Source organism: Schistocerca cancellata, chromosome 2, assembly GCF_023864275.1.
Source record: "Schistocerca cancellata isolate TAMUIC-IGC-003103 chromosome 2, iqSchCanc2.1, whole genome shotgun sequence".
Lineage (NCBI taxonomy): Eukaryota > Metazoa > Arthropoda > Insecta > Orthoptera > Acrididae > Schistocerca > Schistocerca cancellata.
Window position 1 is genome coordinate 357,021,624 of NC_064627.1, and position 23,495 is coordinate 357,045,118.

The window sequence follows — 23,495 nt, forward strand, 5'->3', positions numbered from 1 at the left end:
GCAGAGCTGAATTCGCGTATGAGCAGTGCCTTCCTCCCGCTTCTGGCTACTTGGAGCGTGGCTGTTTGGTGTATGAGCAGTAGCAGCAAGCAGCAAGAAGATACCCGGAGAAATTTTCCTGGCGCGCCCAAGCTGCCAGATCCGCGCATGCGCAGAGCAAGCTGAGTTATAGTGGGGGATCCTTCCCCACGTGACCCGTGGCCGTGTCTTCGTTTACAGCTCCCACGTCAAATGAAAACCAAACAGATTTCTGTGGCTGGGAGCCATCATGTGAATTAATATACGTTCTCATAACCATGAAAGACCAAAATAAGTTAGTAGTTTCAATTTTCTGATTTTATATTATTTCCCCATTGATGCAGCTGCACAAGAAAACTGTCTCCAAGTAGTATCGTATGCCTCACTGATATCAAAGAATATGCTAATACAGAGATGTTTACATAGGAAAGGTTGCTGAACAGCCGCCTGTAGCTGTGTCAGGTTGTAGACAGTGAACAGAAATATATGGAATCCACGCTGAGTAGCTAAAGAGTTGCCTAGTCTCTAACAACCAGACTAGAAAGATGCTTAACTATTTGCTCCAGGGGCTTTCCTACACAGTTCATTATGGTGGTACACCAGGAACTACTGGGACACAAGCAGTCCTTTCCTTGTCTGAGGAGAAGTGTCAAAATTGCTTCTCTCTACAATATCAAATTAAAACATTCAAGGATAATTTCCTTTGACACTGCTGGCATATGTCTAAGCATGCAGTACTGGATTTGGTCATGACAGGGTGCAGTATCACAAGACTCAGTGACGATTCCAGTTCCCATATGAAAAAAGGGTAGTTTTTCAGAGAATTGTGGGATCTGAAGTCCAATCTCCCCTTCTCTACAGTCACACAGTAGCGGCTACATGCCAGATCCTGGCTGGCATTGGTAGTAGTCATAGCAAAATGTCTGAGCAATGTCTCCAGGCATTGTCTGGAGACACCCATAACAGAACTGCTGCTATTGGTAAACAAATGTGTTTGCCGGAAATCCTTCGGATGGCGTCCCGTACTTTTGTAGAACAAGTGGTTGGACTGTGAGGTTGGCTGCTGCTGTTGGGCGGCATTTAAATCATCGAAGATTTAAAGATCGCTGAACAGCAATCACCAGTTCACCAAGATACAGGCTGCCTCCTAAGATGACCTGAAGACTTTGGGTTGGATAAGTCAGTTGCACTTGGGCGTTGTGATCCACCTATTCCTAGACACTGTTGCAGTGTTCGAACACTGCCAGCTGGCCGAACAGTGTCCAATTAGCCCTGCATACCATTCATTTTAGTGGCTTCTGTTCAGGTAATACTCCATTCAGTAAATGAATGCGCAGTGGGAAATGGTCTCTGGAGGGAAGGTCAATAAATTCCCTCTAAACAGAGTTCACAAGCGCTCGAGAGCAGAAAGAGAGGTCGATGGCTGAGAATGACCCACTATATTTTTTTTGTGACTTTCGGGCGCACAACTACAGTGGTCATTAGCGCCCAGACTAAATTATGAATGCACTGCGAGGCTCAATGTTAAAACAGCGACTAAAAAGGACAACACTATAAAATGCACATTAACAGGCAAGGGATTAAAAGAAAACAGCATAATCAAATGTCCTTAGACAGGTTTGCAGAGTGCATAAAACTAAGAACCTGAGCAGCTGCTCCTGGGTCATCCACTAAAATTTCATCCAGAGTACATGGCAGGCCAAGATCAATGCGCAGTGTATTAAAATTCGGACAGGGCGTTAAAATGTGGGCATACCGTCAGCAATTGCCCACATGGGCAGAATGGTGTCGGCGCAGCCGTCAGCAGATGGCAGTGGCTGAACCGGCAGTGTCCAAGCCGTAACCGGGCCAAAACGACCTCCTCCCACCGAGAAGGGCGTGAAGAGGTCGTCCAAGTCATGGGGAGAGGTTTCAAGGCCCAAAGCTTGTTTTCAGTAAGTGTAGACCAATCGGCATGCCACAGCGGTAAAATGCGTTGACAAATGACCCCGCTAAAATCAGATGAAGTCACACAACAAGAAGCTGTCCGACGCTGGAGGACCACAGTCTTGGCCGCAGCATCTGCAGCTTCGTTTCCAGGGATACCGACATGGCCAGGAACCCACAAAAAGGTAACTGGAGAACCGTTGTCCGCCAGCTGCTGAAGAGAGCGTTGGATCCGGTGCACGAAAGGGTGAACCGGATATGGATCACTGAGACTCTGGATGGCGCTCAGGAAATCAGAGCAGATGACATAAGCAGAATGTCGGTGGCGGTGAATGTAAAGAACAGCCTGATAAGAGGGCAAATAGCTCAGCTGTGAAGACCGAACAACGGCCATGGAGCCGGTATTTGAAACTGTGTGCCCCGACAATAAAAGAACACCTGACACCATCATTGGTCTTACAGTCATCTGTATAAATGAAGATCGTATTAATGAATTTTGAACGAAGTTTGACAAACCGCGAGCGGTATACCGAAGCTGGGGTAACCACCTTTGAGAGCGAGCTGAGGTCAAGGTGAACGCGAACCTGAGCCTGGAGCCAAGGTGGCATGTGGCTCTCGTCCACCCTAAAGGTTGCAGGGAGTGAAAATCAAATTGCTGAAGGAGGGGACGAAAGCGAACTCCAGGTGGTAGCAGGGCAGATACATACAACCCGTATTGACGGTCGAGAGAGTCGTCAAAAAAGGAACGACGGGTGGTCAGGAACTGATAATAGTCGACAGGCATACCGACAAAGCAGTATATCACGCCGGTAGGTTAGTAGCAATTTACCGGCTTCAGTATGAAAACTCTCGACAGGACTAGTACAGAACGCTCCGATCGCAAGATGTAACCCCCGATGTTGTATAGAGTTGAGGCGGCGTAAGATGGAAGGCCGTGCAGAGGAGTATAAAAAGCTCCCATAACTCAGCTTTGAGCGGACAATCGACCGATATAAGCGAAGTAGGACGGTTCGATCCGCTCCCCACGACGTACCGCTGAGAACACTGAGGACATTTAGGGAACGGGTACAACGGGCAGCCAAATATGACATGTGGAGACCAGCTAAGTTTCCTGTCAAATGTAAGACCTAAAAATTTTGTTGTCTCCACGAATGGGAGAGCAATGGAACAGAGATTTAAGGATGGTGGGAGAAACTCTTTGTAGCGCCAGAAGTTAATACAGACCATCTTCTTGGCAGAAAAACGGATGCCATTGGCGACACTCCAGGAGTAAAGACAGTCAAGACAATGCTGAAGACAGCGCTCTAGGAAACGTACGCTGCGCACTGCAGTAGATGGTAAAATCGTCCACGAAAAGGGAGCCTGATACATCAGCTGGGTGGCAATCCATTACTGGATTTATCGCTATGGCGAAGAGAGCGACACTCAAAACTGAGCCCTGTGGCACCCCATTCTCATGGCGAAAGGCGTCTGACAGGACAGAACCCACATGTACCCTGAACTATCGATCCATTAAAAATGCATGAAGAAAAAGAGGGAGGCGACCGCAAAGGCCCCATGTATGCATGGCGCGGAGAATGCCCGCTCTCCAACAGGTGTCATAAGCCTTCTCCAAATCAAAGAACACAGTCACTGCCGGGCGCTTCCGCAAGAAGTTATTCATAATGAAGGTCGACAAGGTAACCAGATGGTCAACAGCAGAGCGCGCCAACGAAATCAACATTGAACATTGGTAAGGAGGGGTCGAGAATTGAGCAGCCAAACTAAATGAGCATTAACCATTCGTACGATCACCTTACAGACACAGCTAGTAAGGGATATGGGTCGATAACTGGAAGGCAAGTGCTTGTCCTTCCCCGGCTTAGGAATCGGGACAACAGTAGATTTGCACCAGCATGTGGGAACTTGACCCTCAATCCAGATGTGATTATTAAGTAGTAGTTGTTGTTGTTGTTGTTGTTGTTGTTGTTGTGGTGGTCTTCAGTCCTGCGACTGTTTTGATGCAGCTCTCCATGCTACTCTATCCTGTGCAAGCTTCTTCATCTCCCAGTATCTACTGCAACCTACATCTTTCTGAATCTGCTTAGTGTATTCATCTCTTTGTCTCCCCCTGCGATTTTTACCTTCCACATTGCCCTCCAATGCTAAATTTGTGATCCCCTGATGCCTCAGAACATGTCCTACCAACCGATCCCTTCTTCTTGTCAAGTTGTGCCACAAACTCCTCCCCAAATTCTATTCAATACCTCCTCATTAGTTATGTGATCTACCCATCTAATCTTCAGCATTCTTCTGTAGCACCACATTTCAAAAGCTTCTATTCTCTTCTTGTCCAAACTATTTATCGTCCATGTTTCACTTCCATACATGGCTACACTCCACACAAATACTTTCAGAAACAACTTCCTTGCACTTAAATCTATACTCGATGTTAACAAATTTCTCTTGTTCTGAAATGCTTTCCTTGCCATTGCCAGTCTACATTTTATACCCTCTCTACTTCGACCATCATCAGTTATTTTGCTCCCCATATAGCAAAACTACTTTAAGTGTCTCATTTCCTAATCTAATACCCTCAACATCACCCGACTTAATTCCACTACATTCCATTATCCTCGATCTGCGTTTGTTGATGTTCATCTTATATCCTCCCTTCAAGACACCATCCATTCTGTGCAACTGCTCTTCCAAGTCCTTTGCTGTCTCTGACAGAATTACAATGTCATCGGCGAACCTCAACGTTTTTATTTCTTCTCCATGGATTTTAATACCTACTCCGAATTTTTCTTTTGTTTCCTTTACTGCTTGCTCAATATACAGATTGAATAACATCAGGGAGAGGCTACAACCCTGTCTCACTACCTTCCCAACCATTGCTTCCCTTTCATGCCCCTCGACTCTTTGTAATTGCCATCTGGTTTCTGTACAAATTGTAAATAGCCTTTTGCTCTCTGTATTTTACCCCTGCCACCTTTAGAATTTGAAAGAGAGTATTCCAGTCAACATTGTCAAAAGCTTTCTCTAAGTCTACAAATGCTAGAAACTTAGGTTTCCCTTTCCTTAATCTTTCTTCTAAGATGAGTCGAAAGGTCAGTATTGCCTCACGTGTTCCAATATTTCTACGGAATCCAAACTGATCTTCCCCAAGGTCAGCTTCTACTGGTTTTTCCATTCGTCTGTAAAGAATTCGCATTAGTATTTTGCAGCTGTGGCTTATTAAACTGATAGTTCGGTAAATTTCACATCTGTCAACACCTGCTTTCTTTGGGATTGGAATTATTATATTCTTCTTTAAGTCTGAGGGTATTTCGCCGGTCTCATACATCTTGCTCACCAGATGGTAGATTTTTTACAGGACTGGCTCTCCCAAGGCCCTCAGTAGTTCTAATGGAATGTTGTCTACTGCTGGGGCCTTGTTTCGACTCAGGTCTTTCAGTGCTCTGTCAAACTCTTCATGCAATATCATATGCAATATCATATCTCCCATTTCATCTTCATGTACATCCTCTTCCATTTCCATAATATTGTCCTCAGGTACATCGCCATTATAGAGACCCTCTATATACTCCATCCACCTTTCTGCTTTCCCTTCTTTGCTTAGAACTGGATTTCCATCTGAGCTCTTGATATTCATACAAGTGGTTCTCTTTTCTCCAAAGGTCTCTCTAATTTTCCTGCAGGCAGCATCTATCTTACCTCTAGTGAGATAAGCTTCTACATCCTTACATTTGCCCTCTAGCCATCCCTGCTTAGCCATTTTGCACTTCCTGTCAATCTCATTTTTGAGACATTTGTATTCCTTTTTGCCTGCTTCATTTACTGCAGTTTTATATTTTCTCCTTTTATCAATTAAATTCAATATTTCTTCTGTTACCCAAGGATTTCTACTAGCCCTCTTCTTTTTACCTACTTGATCCTCTGCTGCCTTCACTACTTCATCCCTCAGAGCTACCCATTCTTCTTCTATTTTACTTCTTTCCCCCATTTGTGACAATTGTTCCCTTGTGCTCTCCCTGAAACTCTCTACAACCTCTGGTTTATCTAGTTTGTCCAGGTCCCATCTCCTTAAATTCCCACCTTTTTGCAGTTTCTCCAGTTTTAATCTACAGTTCATAATGAATAGATTGTGGTCAGAGTCCACATCTGCCCCTGGAAATGTCTTACAATTTAAAATCTGGTTCCTAAATCTCTGTCTTACCATTATATAATCTATCTGATACCTACTAGTATTTCCAGGATTCTTCCACGTCCACGAGCATGTATAGTGCCTCCACATGCTGCGGTCCACCAGGGGACTGGTACGCGACGTGCAGAAGAAGTAGTATGAGGGATCAAATATTCAGCAGCAGTGAGAATGACTTCCGTGAGGTGTGTGTCCTGACTATCGCAGCTTGCAAAGTTTTGATCTTGAAATGTCGCACTGGAAGGGAAGAGCCCCCAGTCTGCTTTGGAGATGTTCCAACTAGTTGAGCATGGAGATGGGGTATGATGCAGAAGATGGATAACACAAGGGAAGTGGTCGCTCGAATACATATCAGAAAGAGCATAACACTCAAACCGACATGCAAGTTGGGTAGTACATATAGAGAGGTCTAAATGGGAATAGGTGTGAGTTGTGTCCGAAAGAAAAGTAGGGGTGCCATTATTGAGGCAGACAAGACTGAGGTGGTTGATAAGGTCTGCAAACAGGGAGCCTCTCGGGCAGGATGCTGGAGAGCCCCAAAGGGGATGGTGGGCATTGAAGTCTCCAGTCAACAAAAATGGTGTAGGTAGCTGAGCAATAATTTGCATCATGTCTGCCCTAGTAACGGCAGACGACAATGGAGTGTAAACAGTACAAATGGAAGATGTGGAAGTGGGGAGAGTAATTTGGATGGCAACTGCCTGCAGATCGGTGTGCAATGTGATGGGATCGTAGTAGATATCATCCCGGACCAGCAACATAACCCTCCATGAGCCGGAATACCTGCCACAGGGAGTAGGTCAAAATGCACAGAGGTATAGTGTGCCAAGCCAATACAATCGCATGGGCGTAGCTTTGTTTCCTGGAGCTACTAAGAGCGGATAGTGCAAGCATAGCAGCAACTTTAAATCCCCTCGGTTGGAGCGAATGCCGCGAATATTCCAATGAAGAAGTGCCATTGTGAGAAGAAAAAGAAAAAGGAGAAGCACGAATGGGGCACCTCTAAGACTGCTGAGGGCCTGGCTTCGAGCGAGCACTGCTGCCGCTGTCAATAGGCGGAGAGTCATCATCCATTTTTTCAATAGGTTCGTTGGCCACCTTGTTAAGATGGTCGGAAGGGGATCTTCCTCTGCTGGTGAACGGCCAGATGTTCGGCTGCCAGCGGTGCGGCCAGGCGAAGCGGATGACGGCCTGGGACGGCAACCACTGCTTTGCGCAGGAGAAGAAATGTGCCGTGGCGGAGAAGAACTTTTCTTCCTATGAGCCTTCTTGGAAGGTCGTTCAGTCGAAATAATGGTCGATGGCTGGGAGTTCGGGGTACGTAAGAAGTCTTCATGGGATGGTTCCTTCTTGAAGGCCCGTGCATCTGACTTCTGGGTCTTAGTCTTGGCAGAAGCTGATGAAGGTGCTTGTGTCTTAGGGGTGACGCGAGGGAGAGAAGACGTTGACCAGGAGATCTTAGCACTGGCCAAATGGACGACCACAACGCTAAAGGTCAGATCGCATGTCTGCGTCGATACCTCCCTGGTAGGCCGAGGAGAGGCGAGGACGGTACTGCATTTCCCCGCTGGGAGCAGCTTGGGATTCCTACTACGCTTTACCCCGTCACCAGCTACGCGTGGGTCAGCCTTCAGGCATGCACAGAGAGGAAAGAAGAATAGGAAAAAAAAGTGAGAGAGGGAGAGAAAGGACAGACTGTCTCAAACACTGAGGCAGAGACCATAGGGTGGACAAGAAGGCAAGGAGACGAAGGCAAGGTAAAAAGTAAGGAAAACAGTGAGAGAGGGAGAAGGACAAAGAAAGGAAACAAACACAGTAAGGAAGACAGTGAGAGAGGGAGAAGGACAAAGAAAGGAAACAAACGAAGGAAGGAAGAAACCAGAATAAGCGAAAAACCAAAATGACCACAAATGTAAGTCGTTGAACTGTCCGTCTCCGGATGCAGGCGCAAACTACCCCCTTGACGGGGAGGGACTCCTTTTAGTCACCCCTTACAACAGGCAGGAATACCTCGGGCCTATTCTTACCCCAGACCCGCAGGGGGCAGCAGCACAGAAATGAGTGGGAGTACCTGTCTTGAGGATCCACAGCTCAGGAGACATCATCATGAGGCTGCATCTTCCAGACGTAAATGCTGTGAGCAAACAGTGATCCTCTGATACACATGAATTTCAAATGCAGCTACTTGCCAGGGAAAGAGCAACAGAGTGGAGTGTGTTATTGACAGACACAGTGACCCCTCCCTTGGCTCTTTTCCCAGTCAGGTCATCCTTGTGGTGTCGGATATAGCCCTGTAGAACAGGGCTGTCAAGATATTTAAAACGTGTTTCTTGTAAATACAAGTACATGGGGTGTGTGCCTGTGTGCCTGTGCTAGTAGTTTCAGTTCCTCCACATTCATGTTCCACTGTAGTATGGGAGTCATTTCAATGGCGTTGTTTTAATTTACCACCATCTTTGCACCAGGAAGGTGAGGCACTTGAAGAGCAAGTAGGAGTGGAGGGCCTGCCTTGGTGCAATGATCAGGCATCCAACAGCATGATGTCCTCTTCATTAGTGAGACATGCCAGAATGATGTCTGACGCGGCCCAGGATAGCTTTTGACCCAAACATTGTGATCCTTTCCCTGAGCCCTGTCCCTTCGAGGATGATGGGGAAAGAGGGTGTTGAGACACACTGCTTTTCATGCGTTCTGGACGCTCATTGCAGAACTGTTGCTGGTCTCTTTTGTTGTAACTGCTCGGTTTGCTTTGGCATGTACATGTGCAAGGACCGGTGCTTGTAGTGGCATTGCTTGAGCTGAGAGGTGTTTGCACTTCAACAATGATATCATATTCACCCAATGTTTGTGATTTCTTAGGAAGTTCAAATTGCTTCAACTGATTAGTTCTGACCCACAACGAACCATTATGCAAGTGTTTAATAGACACTAAAGTGCCAGCAAGTCCTTCCAAACCTCTATGGATATAAACAAGGACACTTTTTTAAACGTCCTCTCCTTCCTCTTGATCACTAGAAACACATTTTGTTTTACACCTCCTTGCACCCTGTTACTTAAGTCCAACTGATCCTGATTATTAGGAGGGCTAGCCTCCTGCATTCATTTGGATGAATGGATGTGAATACTCCCAGGCGGTAAGCCCGTCACGCTGGGGGGAGGAGGAGGAGGAGGAGGAGGAGGAGGAGGAGGACGACGACGACAAGGAGGAGATTTCACAGGTTCCGTCTTGGTCCCACGAGCAACTACGGAAATATGGGGTTCACTCGGAGGCCTGCGTGCCTCAGTAAACTTTATATGACCAAGGTGTAGTAAGATCCCCACAGGTTGCCTACTATCTACTGTTCTATCTCAATAGCCATGCTTCACATCAGCATGCAGCACACCTTGAGATTGAGGGTTTTTTTTATCTATGTTTTTAGCATCCTCACAATCGGGCTGTCTAACTAAGATTTCCATTTCCTGTGACAGAGGACTGGTGGCACTTACTAGCCCCAGCTCAGGAACCACAGAGTTGCCAAGCCTGTACCCAGCAAACAAATGCTGGACCCCTAAGATCAATTTACACAACTGGAGGACAATTATGGGCACTATTTATGACAATGAACGTATCAATAATGTAAATTCACTAAGTAAAATCAAACTCTTCCAAAAATTGTTTGCAGCTTTTCATGACAACATAACAATGAGATCATTAACAAAATACCTGAAATGTTCGGAGAACCAGTAAAACTACTCATGGGAAAGAAAGCCTGAAGAAAGGGCAGTAAAACTGCAATGCACTTTAGTTGTGACAGAGAATTATCAAATCGCCATCACAACATAATTCTAGAATACCTGTAATTTTAACTTTACAAATCTTCTTTTTGCATGAAATAAAGCTTCCAGACAAACTTTTAAGTTTCAAGTTCAGCAGGCAATACTTGAAGACTAACCTGGGGGACTGGTTCAGCCTGTCTGGATATGTGAAATCTCAGAACATACATCATTATGCATCAGAAAATCAACACAATAGTGAGCAGCCATTCAGTAATGTACAGAACAATGCTTGGTTTGCAGTTTTATTTCAGCCCTCTCAACTAGACAATCATATCATGAAGGTGACATGTATCTATCTAATTTAAGCACACACTTTTCTTGCAGTTATTTACTGAAACCAATTTATGGCTCTGTCAAAGCAAACACCTTATATACATTAAGACCAGACAAAAAATTTTAATTGAATTCAATAAGAGTCAAAACAGGAGATTAATCATTTTGAAAAACGTCCACTTAGCATCATATTTATCCACCCATATTGGGTAGAAGAGACGAAAAAGAAAACATTTTAGATCCAATAACTACTCACAGACCTCAGGAGGGTGGCTTATGCATCTCAAATATACAAATAGCAGTGGCCTAGGTGCAAACACAATGGAGGGCTATCAGTGGAGAGGCCAGACTAAACAATGATTTCTGAAGAGGGGCAGCAGTCTTTTCAGTAGTTGCAGGGGCAACAATTGGGATGACTGACTGATTTGGCCTTGTAACATTAGCAAACATGGCCTTTCTGTGCTGGTAAGGCAAACGGATGAAAGCAAGGAGAAACTATAGACATTTTTTGTCCTGAGGGCCTGCAGCACAACTGTGTGGGTAAATGAGCATAGCATAATCTTGTGTAAGAGTAAATCCAGACAGTCCACAGCATGCTAGTTATTCACGTGTTTGTTTTGAAGAGCCAGGCATCACTTGTTTCAGCCTAGTATGTCTATTAGCCAGGCCCCAACTATTGCCTGGTACACACCTAGCCTCCTGCATTCATTTGGATGAGTAAGTATTTAGTTTCTTCAGTGTTTTATAACCAGTATACTTCTTAATTTCTGTGCGTGTTTTTCTGTTTAAGAGGTGTAATCTCGCACTTTCGTAACTAAAGTGTAAAGTGTAGCGTGGTTGTAATTTCTTCTGCACAGCTGGCTACACAGCTCATAAGGCATCAGCCTCCACTGATGACACGCCAGGAGGGTAGCAAGTTGCTTCTCTAGGTTTCTATTATGTTGTCAGTAGTCCTCCGGCTGCTGCACCTCAGTGAAGCAGTTGCATGCATCTCATGGGGCATAGGGTACCTCAGGTGTCACTTGTTTCACTCACAGGCTCTGCTGCTAAGGCACCTCCTTGTGTATCCCATGTGGTGGATCTGCAGCCACAGCAGGATGAGTGGTGAGTGGTAACATGTTCGAGTTGACTGCGGCAGGTGGCCAACATGGAGAATGGCTATCTGGCTTCACCTATTTGCTCTGTGAGTGGACAGCTGGCTGTTTCTTCAGTAGGGCCCAAGCAGCCACATGGGGGCAGTGGTTTGCTAGTTATCAGTGCATCATAGAGCCCCTTAGAGAAATAGTGTTCAGGAACAGAAAGAAAGCCAATGTATGCTCAGTATGTCTGCTGGGAGATGGGTTTGGGCCTCATCCGAGATGTGGAGGCGGCCTTGCCTGTGACCATCGAGCATGCAACCGTCTGCAAGTTGTGGCTCACATCACCACCAACAACTGGGATTTGATGCCATCCTCAGTTCATACATGGGGCTGGAGGAAGTGGTGAAAGCTGCTGGCCTTGCGCCCAAGGTGCAAGCAGAGCTTGCAAATTGCAGCATTGTTGCCAGAGTTGATTTGCGTCCTTTGGTGTGGAACAAAGTGGAAGGTCGCAACCAAACACTTCGCCGAATCTGTGATGGTCTTTCCTGTAGAATTCTGGACCTGCATTGTCGGGTGGGGAATTTGAGGACTTCCCTTGATAGATCAGGGCATCACTACACAAAGGAAGCAGCTACTTGGGTAATAGAGTACTTGTGGAGTGCACATGATGGTTTTTCAGGCTGGGCAGTAGTTTTAGGTACTCTGACGAACACTCACCAGACAATATACAGGAAGTGACACCAGACAGTGTGAAGAATACACACATTTCGACTGTCAAAATTTTATCAGTAAATTGTCAAAGTATTCACAACGAAGTTCCCAAATTTACTAAACTCCATGATATTTCTTGCTCTCAAATTATTGTCAGGGCCAAGAGTTGGCTGAAACCCAAAGTAGAAAGCACTAGATATATAGTGAGTCATGGAATGTACGTCAGAAAGACATGTTAGTCACCATGGGAGAGGGCACATTCATTATGGTTGACAAAAATATTGTCTCTATCGAGATCAAATTTGGGCATGATTATGAAGTTACTTATTCATGTATAACAGGTCTAGGTGAAATAAAGTTAATTGTTGGATCTTTTTACCAGCCACCTGATTCTGATTTGACAGTTTTATAATCATTCACAGGAAGTCCATGGTTGGTAGTGTGGATACTAAGATCATGCGATATTAGTTGGACGCAACTTCAACCTATCGAGTGTGGTCTGGACCATCTATGGGTACAATGCCGGGAGGTACAGACAATCTTGCTAAGTCCTTTTGAACACATTTTCCAAAAGACTGTCTTTATCAGCTAGCTAGACAGTCCACAGGAAATGGAAATATTCTGGACCTTGTAGCTGCAAAAAGGCCTAACCTTACTGACAGCATCAATATAAACAGGTACTAGTGACTGTGCTCACTACAGTTAACAAATTGACCAGAAATGCTAGGAGAGTATTTCTGCTACACACAGCGATAAGCAGTTTTAACATCCCTGTTACATAAGCAATTGACATCATTTAGTTTCAGTATGATTGACATAGAGGAACTGAGTAGAGCTTAAACAGACAGTAAATCATACCATGGAGAAGTATTTGTTGAGTAGAGAGATTAAGTACGGAAAAGAGCCATTGCGGTCTAATAATGAAATTCGGAAATTGCAGAGAAATTAAAAGCTGTAGAAATCTTGGTTCAAAAGACAAAATGCTAGTGATGACAGACAAAACTTAGTACAAATTCATATGCCTGTAAAAAGATCAATGTGCCTTCGTAAAATCACAAAGTGGATTTCAGACTTCTATCCAGTCACGCATTAACCTCCCTAGTGTATCAGTGGAAGATGAAAAAAAAGGAAAGCTTAAGTTTTAAGAAATTGTTCATACAGGAGAATCGAAAAACATATCACTGTTTGATCATTAACGGACTCCCTTATGGAGGACATAGCAATAAGCATTCCCACAGAGAGACAACAGAAAGGTGCAGATGGAATACCAATACAGTTTTACAAAGAGTAGTCTCAGGCATTGCAAGTCTCTCACTCAGCACAAAGTCCCAAAAGACTAGCAAAAAAGAGAGTAGGTGACTCCGGTATAAAAAGAAGGGTAGAAGAATGGACCCACAAAATTTCAGCCCAATCTCTTATGTTCATGAGTATTGCTGGAGTGTTTGGGATCCATACAGGATGGATTGAATGAAGACACTGAAGCAATTCAGAGGCGGGCTGCTAGATTCATTACATGTAGGTTTGAACAACATGCAAGTACTAAGGAGAAGCTTCGGAAACTCAAATGGGAATTCCTGGAGGGAAGCAATATTATGTTTGAGGGACACTGCAGACAAAAATTTAGAGAGCCAGCATTTGGAGCTGACTGCACAACTATTCTCCTGCCAGCAACATACATTTCACGCATGGGCCATGAAGATATAGGGCTTGTATGGAGGCATCATAGACAGTCATTTTTCACATGCTCTTTTTGAGAGTGGAACAGGAAAGGAAATGACTGGAGTGATACAGAGAGGGAACCGTACATGAGGAGAATATTCTGAGGGTAAAATAGTACCTTAAGTGAATCTTCAGGCAGTGATCAGAAAAAATAAAACTGACATTATATGGATCAGAATGTGGAAAGTTAGACCTTTAACTGAGTGGATAGTCTAGAGCATTAAACAAGAAAAATGGACACACTGAAGACATAGGAGAAGTAATCAAGTGCAATAGCAAGAACAGGCCATCTGGTCATGTCAATAGAGGGTTCACAATACAACATCAAATGAAATAGCAGTATGCAGTAGTAGGCCTAATAACTGAGAAAATAGGGTGCAGGGAAGCTATCAACAGTAAACACTGTCATCGTAGCTAGGACAGTCACAAAGCCAACACCCATCACTACAGTACAAGTTTGTGTGTCAACTAGCTCTATGGATGAGGAAAAGATTTAAATAAAAATGTATAATGAGATAAATTATTCAAACTGGCATTGGATGGTAGAAAAAGGAAGAGAAGGAAAAATACTAGGAGAACACAGGTAATGCTTTTTAATTCTGCTTTTAACCACAGGAGCATCTGGCAGCATAGTCATTGCCCATAGTGCATGCACCGAGTCTTTCTGTGACTCGCAGCAGGGGGCACTAGGAGTGCTGCTTTCCTCCAACTGCAAGTGTCTTTCCACTCATGTGTATTGCCTGCTCCTGGCCTGATAAATTTCAACGCTGCCACATGATTATCATCAGTAGAGTTTCGCAGCAGTGACAGCAGCAACTACCACCACCTGAAGATGTCAAGCATTTGCTTACAAGAAATATTGTGGGATTTACACGATATGATCTGGAGCAATACCCAGGACGTGTATTTGCAAGAAGCTGCATAGTAGATTTCTGCAAAAAGCGTAGGCCTAATTTAATCATCACTAACACTTTGTTTCAGATTCATGAACAAAGGCTGTAAACTTTGAAAGTCCTAGGGACCCTAGAAGCTTTCAGATTCATTATATTCTCACAAGTTGTGCTGCAAGCTGTGTAGCACATCAGTTAGCATTGTTGGCTGTCATGCTGTGGGTCATCAGTTCAAACCCGATCACCAGAAATTATTTAGTATTCGTCATTTCTGGAAGATTCTTGCAATGTCTTATGTTTGTATATTCTGGAAAATTTTGTATAACCAGCAACAAGCACTACCCAAGTGTTCAGTTCTGTTCTGGGTGTACATTGGTGTTCATAATAAATATGCTTCAAGTGCCAAGTGTTTTACTTCACTGATGATCCAGCTTTTGAGTTTGCACTTTATTATGGATACAACATGACACTTTGGTGGAAAAGCCAAATACTTCAAAATACCTACATCATTGCAGCTCAAACTAGGCAGCATATGAGCCATCACCTTCACAAGCAGGAACCTGAATATGAGCAGTACATCACTCCACAATCCATATATTACAGAAAACAATGGATTCCAAAGTAACATCTAATCAGCTGTGTATTAGGCATCCATCAGTGTCCACCAAAGCTACTGGTTAGGATGCTATGAAATGGTTGAAAGTATTCAGCTACTTCTTGCCTTCTTGCCAAATACAATAGCTGAGATGACAGAACAGTAGTGGTTCAAGAACTACAAAGGGAAGCTCAATAGATAGGGTAAATTCCAGGCTGAACTGAAGAAAATATTTGGCAACAATCAGCTGCAAGTCCACTTGGTGAAAGACAACTGAAGAACATGTCCCAATCTACATCCACATGACTACTCTGCAATTCACATTTAAGTGCTTGGCAGAGGGTTCATCGAACCACAATCATACTATCTCTCTACCATTCCACTCCCGAACAGCGCGCGGGAAAAACGAACACCTAAAACTTCCTGTTCGAGCTCTGATTTCTCATATTTTATTTTGATGATCATTCCTACCTATGTAGGTTGGGCTCAACAAAATATTTTCGCATTCGGAAGAGAAAGTTGGTGACTGAAATTTCGTAAATAGATCTCGCCGCGATGAAAAACTTCTTTGCTTTAATGACTTCCATCCCAATTCGCGTATCATATCTGCCACACTCTCTCCCCTATTACGTGATAATACTAAACGAGCTGCCCTTTTTTGCACTCTTTCGATGTCCTCCGTCAATCCCACCTGGTAAGGATCCCACACTGCGCAGCAATATTCTAACAGAGGACGAACGAGTGTAGTGTAAGCTGTCTCTTTAGTGGACTTGTTGCATCTTCTAAGTGTCCTGCCAATGAAACGCAACCTTTGGCTCACCTTCCCCACAATATTATCTATGTGGTCTTTACAACTGAAGTTGTTCATAATTTTAACACCCAGGTACTTAGTTGAACTGACAGCCTTGAGAATTGTACTATTTATCGAGTAATCGAATTCCAATGGATTTCTTTTGGAACTCATGTGGATCACCTCACACTTTTCGTTATTTAGCGTCAATTGCCACCTGCCACACCACACAGCAATCTTTTCTAAATCGCTTTGTAACTGATACTGGTCTTCGGATGACCTTACTAGACGGTAAATTACAGCATCATCTGCGAACAACCTAAGAGAACTGCTCAGATTGTCACCCAGGTCATTTATATAGATCAGGAACAGCAGAGGTCCCAGGACGCTTCCCTGGGGAACACCTGATATAACTTCAGTTTTACTCGATGATTTGCCGTCTATTACTACGAACTGTGACCTTCCTGACAGGAAATCACGAATCCAGTCGCACAACTGAGATGATACCCCATAGACCGCAGCTTGATTAGAAGTCTGCTTGTGAGGAACGGTGTCAAAAGCTTTCCGGAAATCTAGAAATACGGAATCAACTTGAGATCCCCTGTCGATAGCGGCCATTACTTCATGCGAATAAAGAGCTAGCTGCGTTGCACAAGAACGATGTTTTCTGAAACCATGCTGATTATGTATCAATAGATCATTCCCTTCGAGGTGATTCATAATGTTTGAATACAGTATTTGCTCCAAAACCCTACTGCAAACCGACGTCAATTATATAGGTCTGTAGCTCGATGGATTACTCCTACTACCCTTCTTAAACACTGGTGCGACCTGCGCAATTTTCCAATCTGTAGGTACAGATCTATCGGGGAGCGAGTGGTTGTATATGATTGCTAAATAGGAAGCTATTGTATCAGCATAATCTGAAAGGAACCTAATCGGTATACAATCTGGATCTGAAGACTTGCCCGTATCAAGCGATTTGAGTTGCTTCACAACCCCTAAGGTATCTACTTCTAAGAAACTCATGCTCGTGTTTCAACTTCTGGAATATTCCATTCGTCTCCCTGGTGAAGGAATTTCGGAAAACTGCGTTCAATAACTCCGCTTTAGCGGCACAGTCGTCGGTAACCGTACCATCGACACTGCACAGCGAAGGTATTGACTGTGTCTTGCCGCTTGTGTACTTTACATACGACCAGATTTTCATCGGGTTTTCTACCAAATTTCGAGACAATGTTTCGTTGTGGAACCTATTAAAGGCATCTCGCATTGAAGTCCGTGCCAAATTTCGCGTGTCTGTAAATTTTAGCCAATCTTCGGGATTTCGCGTTGTTATGAACTTTGCATGCTTTCTCCGTTGCCTCTGCAACAGCGTTCGGACCTGTTTTTTTGTGTACCATGGGGGATCAGTTCCATCTCTTCCCAATTTATGAGGTATGAATCTCTCAATTGCTGTTGCTACTTTATCTTTGAATTTGAGCCACATCTCGTCTACATTTGCACAGTCAGTTCGGAAGGAATGGAAATTGTCTCTTAGGAAGGCTTCTTGTGACACTTTATCCGCTTTTTTAAATAAAATTATTTTGTGTTTGTTTCCGGTGGATTTAGAAGAAACGGTATTGAGCCTAGCTACAACGACCTTGGGATCACTAATCCCTGTATCAGTCGTGATGCTCTCTATCAGCTCTGGATTGTTTGTGGCTAAGAGGTCAAGTGTGTTTTCACAACCATTTACAATTCGCGCGGGTTCGTGGACTAACTGCTCGAAATAATTTTCGGAGAAAGCATTTAGGACAATCTCGGAAGATGTTTTCTGCCTACCACCGGTTTTGAACAAGTACTTTTGCCAACATATCGAGGAAAGGTTGAAGTCCCCACCAACTATAACCGTATGAGTGGGGTATTTATTTGTTACGAGACTCAAATTTTCTCTGAACTGTTCAGCAACTATATCATCAGAGTCTGGGGGTCGGTAGAAGGAGCCAATTATTAACTTAGTTCGGCTGTTAAGTATAACCTCCACCCATACCAATTCGCACAGAGTATCTACTTCGACTTCACTACAAAACCCACTACTGACAGACACAAACTCTCCACCAATTCTGCCTAATCTATCTTTCCTGAACACCGTCTGAGACTTCATAAAAATTTCTGCGGAACTTATTTCAGGCTTTAGCCAGCTTTCTGTACCTATAACGATTTCAGCTTCTGTGCTCTCTATTAGTGCTTTAAGCTCAGGGAATTTCCCAGCACAACTACAACAATTTACAACTACAATTCCGACTGTTCCTTGATCCAAGCACGCCCTATATTTCCCATACACCCTTTGAGATTGCAGCCCACCCCGTACTTTCCCGAGGCCTTCTAACCTAAAAAAACGCCCAGTCCACGCCACACAGCCTCCGCTACCAGTGCAGCCGCCAGCTGAGTGTAGTGAACTCCTGACCTATTCAGCGGAACCCGAAACCCCACAACGCTATGGCGCAAGTCAAGGAATCTGCAGCCAACACGGTCGCAAAACCGTCTGAGCCTCTGATTCAGACCCTCCACCCAGCTCTGCACCAAAGGTCCGAAGTCGGTTCTGTCAACGATGCTGCAGAGGGTGAGCTCTGCCAAAGCGACACACGTCATTAGTGCCGACTTGTGCCACCACTTGCAGCTGGCTGCACCCTGCGCTCTTCATGGCATCCGGAAGGACCCTTTCCACATCAGGAATGACTCCACCCGGAATGCACACGGAGTGCACACTGGATTTCTTCCCCTCCTTAGCCGCCATATCCCTAAGGGGCCCCATTACGCGCCTAACTTTGGAGCTCCCAACTACCAATAAGTCCACGCTCTGTGATTGCTCGGACCTTGAAGGCTGAGAATCATCCTCTGAAACAGGGCAGGCAGCTGCATCTGGCTCAGCCAGAGACAGTGCCTGAAACCTGTTTGTCAGATGCACCGGGGAGGCTTTCTGATCAGCCTCCAGGGACGTCTTTCGCTGCCTGCCACGCCAATCATGCAGAAAAAATGGCACAGTCTTACAAGCAAAATGTTTTGGCACTATGTCACATTGTGAACCTGAATATGACACTTTAGCAAAATCTCACACTTGATGAAATGGGATCACAGAAGACATGTACCTAGTTCTTCCAGTGAAAGAAAAGCACAACAATCGAGGAATTCATCAAGTGGCACCAGCATCTCAAGGAAATGCAACAGGAAAGAGCTGGATCAAACAAGTATGACTGCCTGATGTGGTCCCTATTCTCAATGGGTGCTGTGGAGAACCACCACGGCTTCACCTCTCATATGTCAGATATAGTATGTGTGTGTGTGTGTGTGTGTGGGGGGGGGGGGGGGGGGGGAGGGGGGGGAGCACGAGTTCAATTCGATTCTGGTGTGCATTCAGTGTAGTGTGCTATACTACACTGACAACCCTACTTTTGGATTTGAACTTTGTTGTCGTTACGACATGACAATGTAATGGTAAACCAGTTTGGAAGGTAGGAGGCTAGGTACTGGCAGAATTGAAGCTTTGAGGATTGGTCATGAGTCGTGCTTGGGTAGCTCAGACGCTAGAGCACTTGCCCACGAAAGGCAATGATACCGAGTTCGATCTCAGCCCAGCACACAGTTTTAATCTGTCAGGAAGTTACACTTCAAAACCACATTTTAAATTATGTTTCCAGGGGCACATGTAGACAGTCAACATAATTTATTGATCACGAAGTGTTGATTAAAACTGAAAAAAATTGTGAAACAGTGGGAAAATATGAGCAAGAACCTGAAAAATGGGGGAGAGATTGTTGATAGATTCAGAGAGAGCATTAGGCGATGTTGGATTAAAAGCGGGGGGGGGGGGGGGGGGGGGGGAAGAAATACAGTAGCAGACAAACTTGTAGCTTTGACAGATGAAATAGAAGCCAGCAGAGGACCACATAGGTGAAAAAACACAAGTAGAAATTCTTGAATAACATATGAAGTACTGAATTTAACTGATGATAGAAGAAAACACAAAATGTGCTAAATGAAACAGGTGAAAGGGAATACAGAAGGCTAGGAAAAAAATGAGTGATAGGAAACACAAAATAGCTAAGCAGGAATAGCTAGAGGTCAAATGCAAAGCAGTAGAAATGTACATGTCTAAGGGAAAGATAGAAGCTGCCTATAGGAAAATTGAAAGACACGTTTGAAGATACAAGGAGCAGCTGCAAAAGTATCAAGAACACAGAAGGTATGTCAGTGCTACACAAAGAATGGAAACCTGAAAGGTGGAGGAAAAACGTACAGGATCTATACGGGGTGAACAAACTGGAGGACATTTAGTTTTATAGAAAGAGAAGAGGAAGTAGTGAAGATGTGAGTGATATGATACTGCAAGAATAATTCAACAGAGGACTGGAAGACCTAAGATGAAAGAAAGCACTTTGAGTAGATGACATTCCTTCACAATTACTGAGATCCTTGGGACAGTCAGCCATGACAACTATTCCACCTGGTGTGCAAGATGTATGATACAGTGGAAATGCCTTCAGACTTCAAGAAGATTTGTAATTATTCTAATTCCAAAGTAGGCAGGTGCTGACACACAATGTAAATACTATTAAACCACCAGTTTAAACAATAATTATTGAAAAACATTGACATTATTTACAGAAGAATGGAACAACTGGTAGAAGCCAATTTGGGGAAGGTTGGTTTGGATGCTGGAAATACATAGGAACGTGTGAGGCAATACTGAACCTGCATCATACCTTTCAAAAAAGGTTGAGGAAAGGCAAACCTACATATATAGCATTTGAGGACATAGCAGGTACACTGTCAACAATGTTGAGAAAACTACATTCTTTGAATTTTTGAAGGTAGTGAGGATAAACAATGGGTGAAAGATTATTTACAATTTGTACAGATCCAAACTGCAGTTATAGGAGTCTAAGGCCATGAATAGGAAGCAGTAGTTGAGAAAGGAATTAGACAGGGTTGTAGACTATGCCTGGTGTTATTCAATCTGTACATCAAGCAAGTAATAAAGAAAATCAAAAAACAAGCTGGAGAATAAAGTAAAATTCAAGTTTACAGACGACTCTGTAATTCTGCCAGGCACAGCAAAGAGCAGTTTAATGGAATGTGTAATGTATTGAAAAGAGGTTATAAGATGATCTTCAATAAAATGACGTAAATCCGGTGACACAGATGGAATCAGATCAGGAAATGTGACAAAATAACTGACGATGGATGAAGTAGACAGTACATTAAATTTAGACTGGCAGCAGAACAAAAATATTTCTGAAAACAATGCATCTGTCAACACCCATTATCAATTCAAGTGTTTGCAAGTCTCTTCTGAAGGAATTTGGAGATTAGCCTTGTATGGACGTGAAATGTGGACAGTAACTAGTTCTGATGAAGAGAGAACGGAGGCTTTCGCAGTATGGTACTAAAGAGGAATGAATGCTGAAGATTAGGAGGGTAGATAGTGTATCTAATGAGGCACAGAACATAACTGGGGTGAAAAAGAATTTGCACCACAATGTGACTAAGGAAAGGGATGAAATGAAATGATCGTATGGCATTGTTGGCCGGGAGGCCCCATGCGGGGAAGTTCGGCCGCCGTATTGCAAGTCCTTTTTAGTTGACGCCACTTCGGCGACTTGAGAGTCAATTAAGATGAAATGATGATGAACACACAACACCCAGTCATCACGAGGCAGAGAAAATCCCTGACCCCGTCGGGAATCGAACCCGGGGCCCCGTGCGGAGGAAGCGAGAACGCTACCGCAAGACCACAGGCTGCGGACAAGGAAAGGGATTGGGTGATAGGACACATCCAGAGGCACCACAATAGTCAATCTGGCAATGGAGGAAAGTGAGTGGTAAAAGTTGTACAGGGAGACCCAAAAACGAATACAGCAAGCAGGTTCATGTGAATGTAGGTTGCCGTACTTATTCAGATATGAAGAGACTTGCACAGGATGGGTCAGCATGCAGAACTGTCAGACCAGTTTCAGACTGAAAACTACAACAATAACATCTTTTATTTAAAGACAGCATGGGGCCAATATTAAGCATACAATCCCAATGTCACTTCTAATACACTAGACATACCTTGGTAATTGTAGCACTCGGTACTGAGCCACTACATGATCCCAATGAACGCCATGCACTGGTAATATGGTACAATGCTTCTGGTGTAGAATCAGGTGCTGAAGATTTTGTGGCAAGAAACTTGCACACATCCTGTAACAATTTTCAGATACTTTAAAATTAGGTTACATGTGGAATAACAGTGAACATCTTTTTGCTGTGCAGTTACAGTACACCTATACATGTGAGACTTAGTTTTTTCTTTAAAGCCAAAATATTTTATTTAATATTATGTTTTTATCTCACGACCATAACCTCGCTAAGTACTACGGTATTTTTAAACACATCTGTAAGTACAACATTTCCATAATTCTGACCGGTTCTTGATGAGACGTAAAGCAGAGTACATACCCACCTGTAGCTTTGGCACGGATTCACTGAGAAGTTTCAATCCCTGAACGGCGTAGTTTACACCAGCCACATCAGAAAGTTCCAAAGAATTTAGAAACACTTGCTTCAGACGAGCTCTATCCGCTTCTGATAAATATGAACCTGTTGTTGTAGCTGCATTGTTTACGTTCACCGTCAAAACGAAAACGAGAGCAAGGAGATCTAAGGAAGAAAAATAGGATAGTGTACATTAACGATCACTGCAGCTCACTGAAAATGCGTGATACACGAATAGCCGTGTTGAAAGGCAGTGTGTCTTAAACACACGCTCATTTCGCATACGTCAAAACAAATTTCAAACTTTGTCACTAAAAAGCAGAAGGCATACATGACAAATACTGGGAACATTTTGTGTTTGTTAATGAACTGTGTCGTTACTGGTATGTCACAAACCGGTCGCGTGAACTCTACGTCAACAAGCGTGCTGCATGCATAACCTCTGAAGTAGTCAAGTAAGGAACAGTATCTTCCCTTGAAAAGTGAACTATATACAGAAGACAAAGAAATATTGATACTACATCTGTTGGTAATGAGCACATACACAATCTTATCCTATAAGTATGCATACTCGTCCTATACGTCTCTACCGGCCACGTCAATCACTACCCGTTCTACAAACATGAAACATCCAACAGATTACACGCCGACTTCAAAGCTCTTGAAGGAAAATCTTTGATATCAAAGATCTTGCGCAAGTCACACACACACACACACACACACACACACACACACACACACACACGTTTCCGTTCCATTATCTCCTGGCCACACACACACACACACACACACACACACACACACACACACGTTTGTGTGTGTGTGTGTGTGTGTGTGTGGCCAGGAGATAATGGAACGGAAACAGAAACAAGGCACAAGAAAGTTTCGAGCCTGGTTACTAAAAAATTGCAGTAGTTTTAAGGAAAAATTTTGCCTTGAGGCCATCACTTTCAAGTGGAAAGGTCGATTAAAA

General features: G+C 43.8%; 1 protein-coding gene across 1 annotated transcript in view; it reads right to left on the reverse strand.

Annotated features, from left to right (window-relative positions):
- LOC126161743 (dolichyl-diphosphooligosaccharide--protein glycosyltransferase subunit 2) overlaps positions 1 to 23,218 on the reverse strand; it is a 45,944-nt gene extending 22,726 nt beyond the window's left edge. Inside the window, exons 1-3 of the mRNA XM_049917783.1 lie at positions 23,067 to 23,218; positions 22,491 to 22,687; positions 22,097 to 22,228 (exon numbers count right to left, since the gene is read on the reverse strand). Coding sequence (XP_049773740.1) covers positions 22,097 to 22,228; positions 22,491 to 22,687; positions 23,067 to 23,091 — 354 coding nt within the window. The 5' untranslated portion in view covers positions 23,092 to 23,218. The remainder of the gene's footprint in view (positions 1 to 22,096; positions 22,229 to 22,490; positions 22,688 to 23,066) is intronic.
- Positions 23,219 to 23,495: the final 277 nt, after the last annotated feature.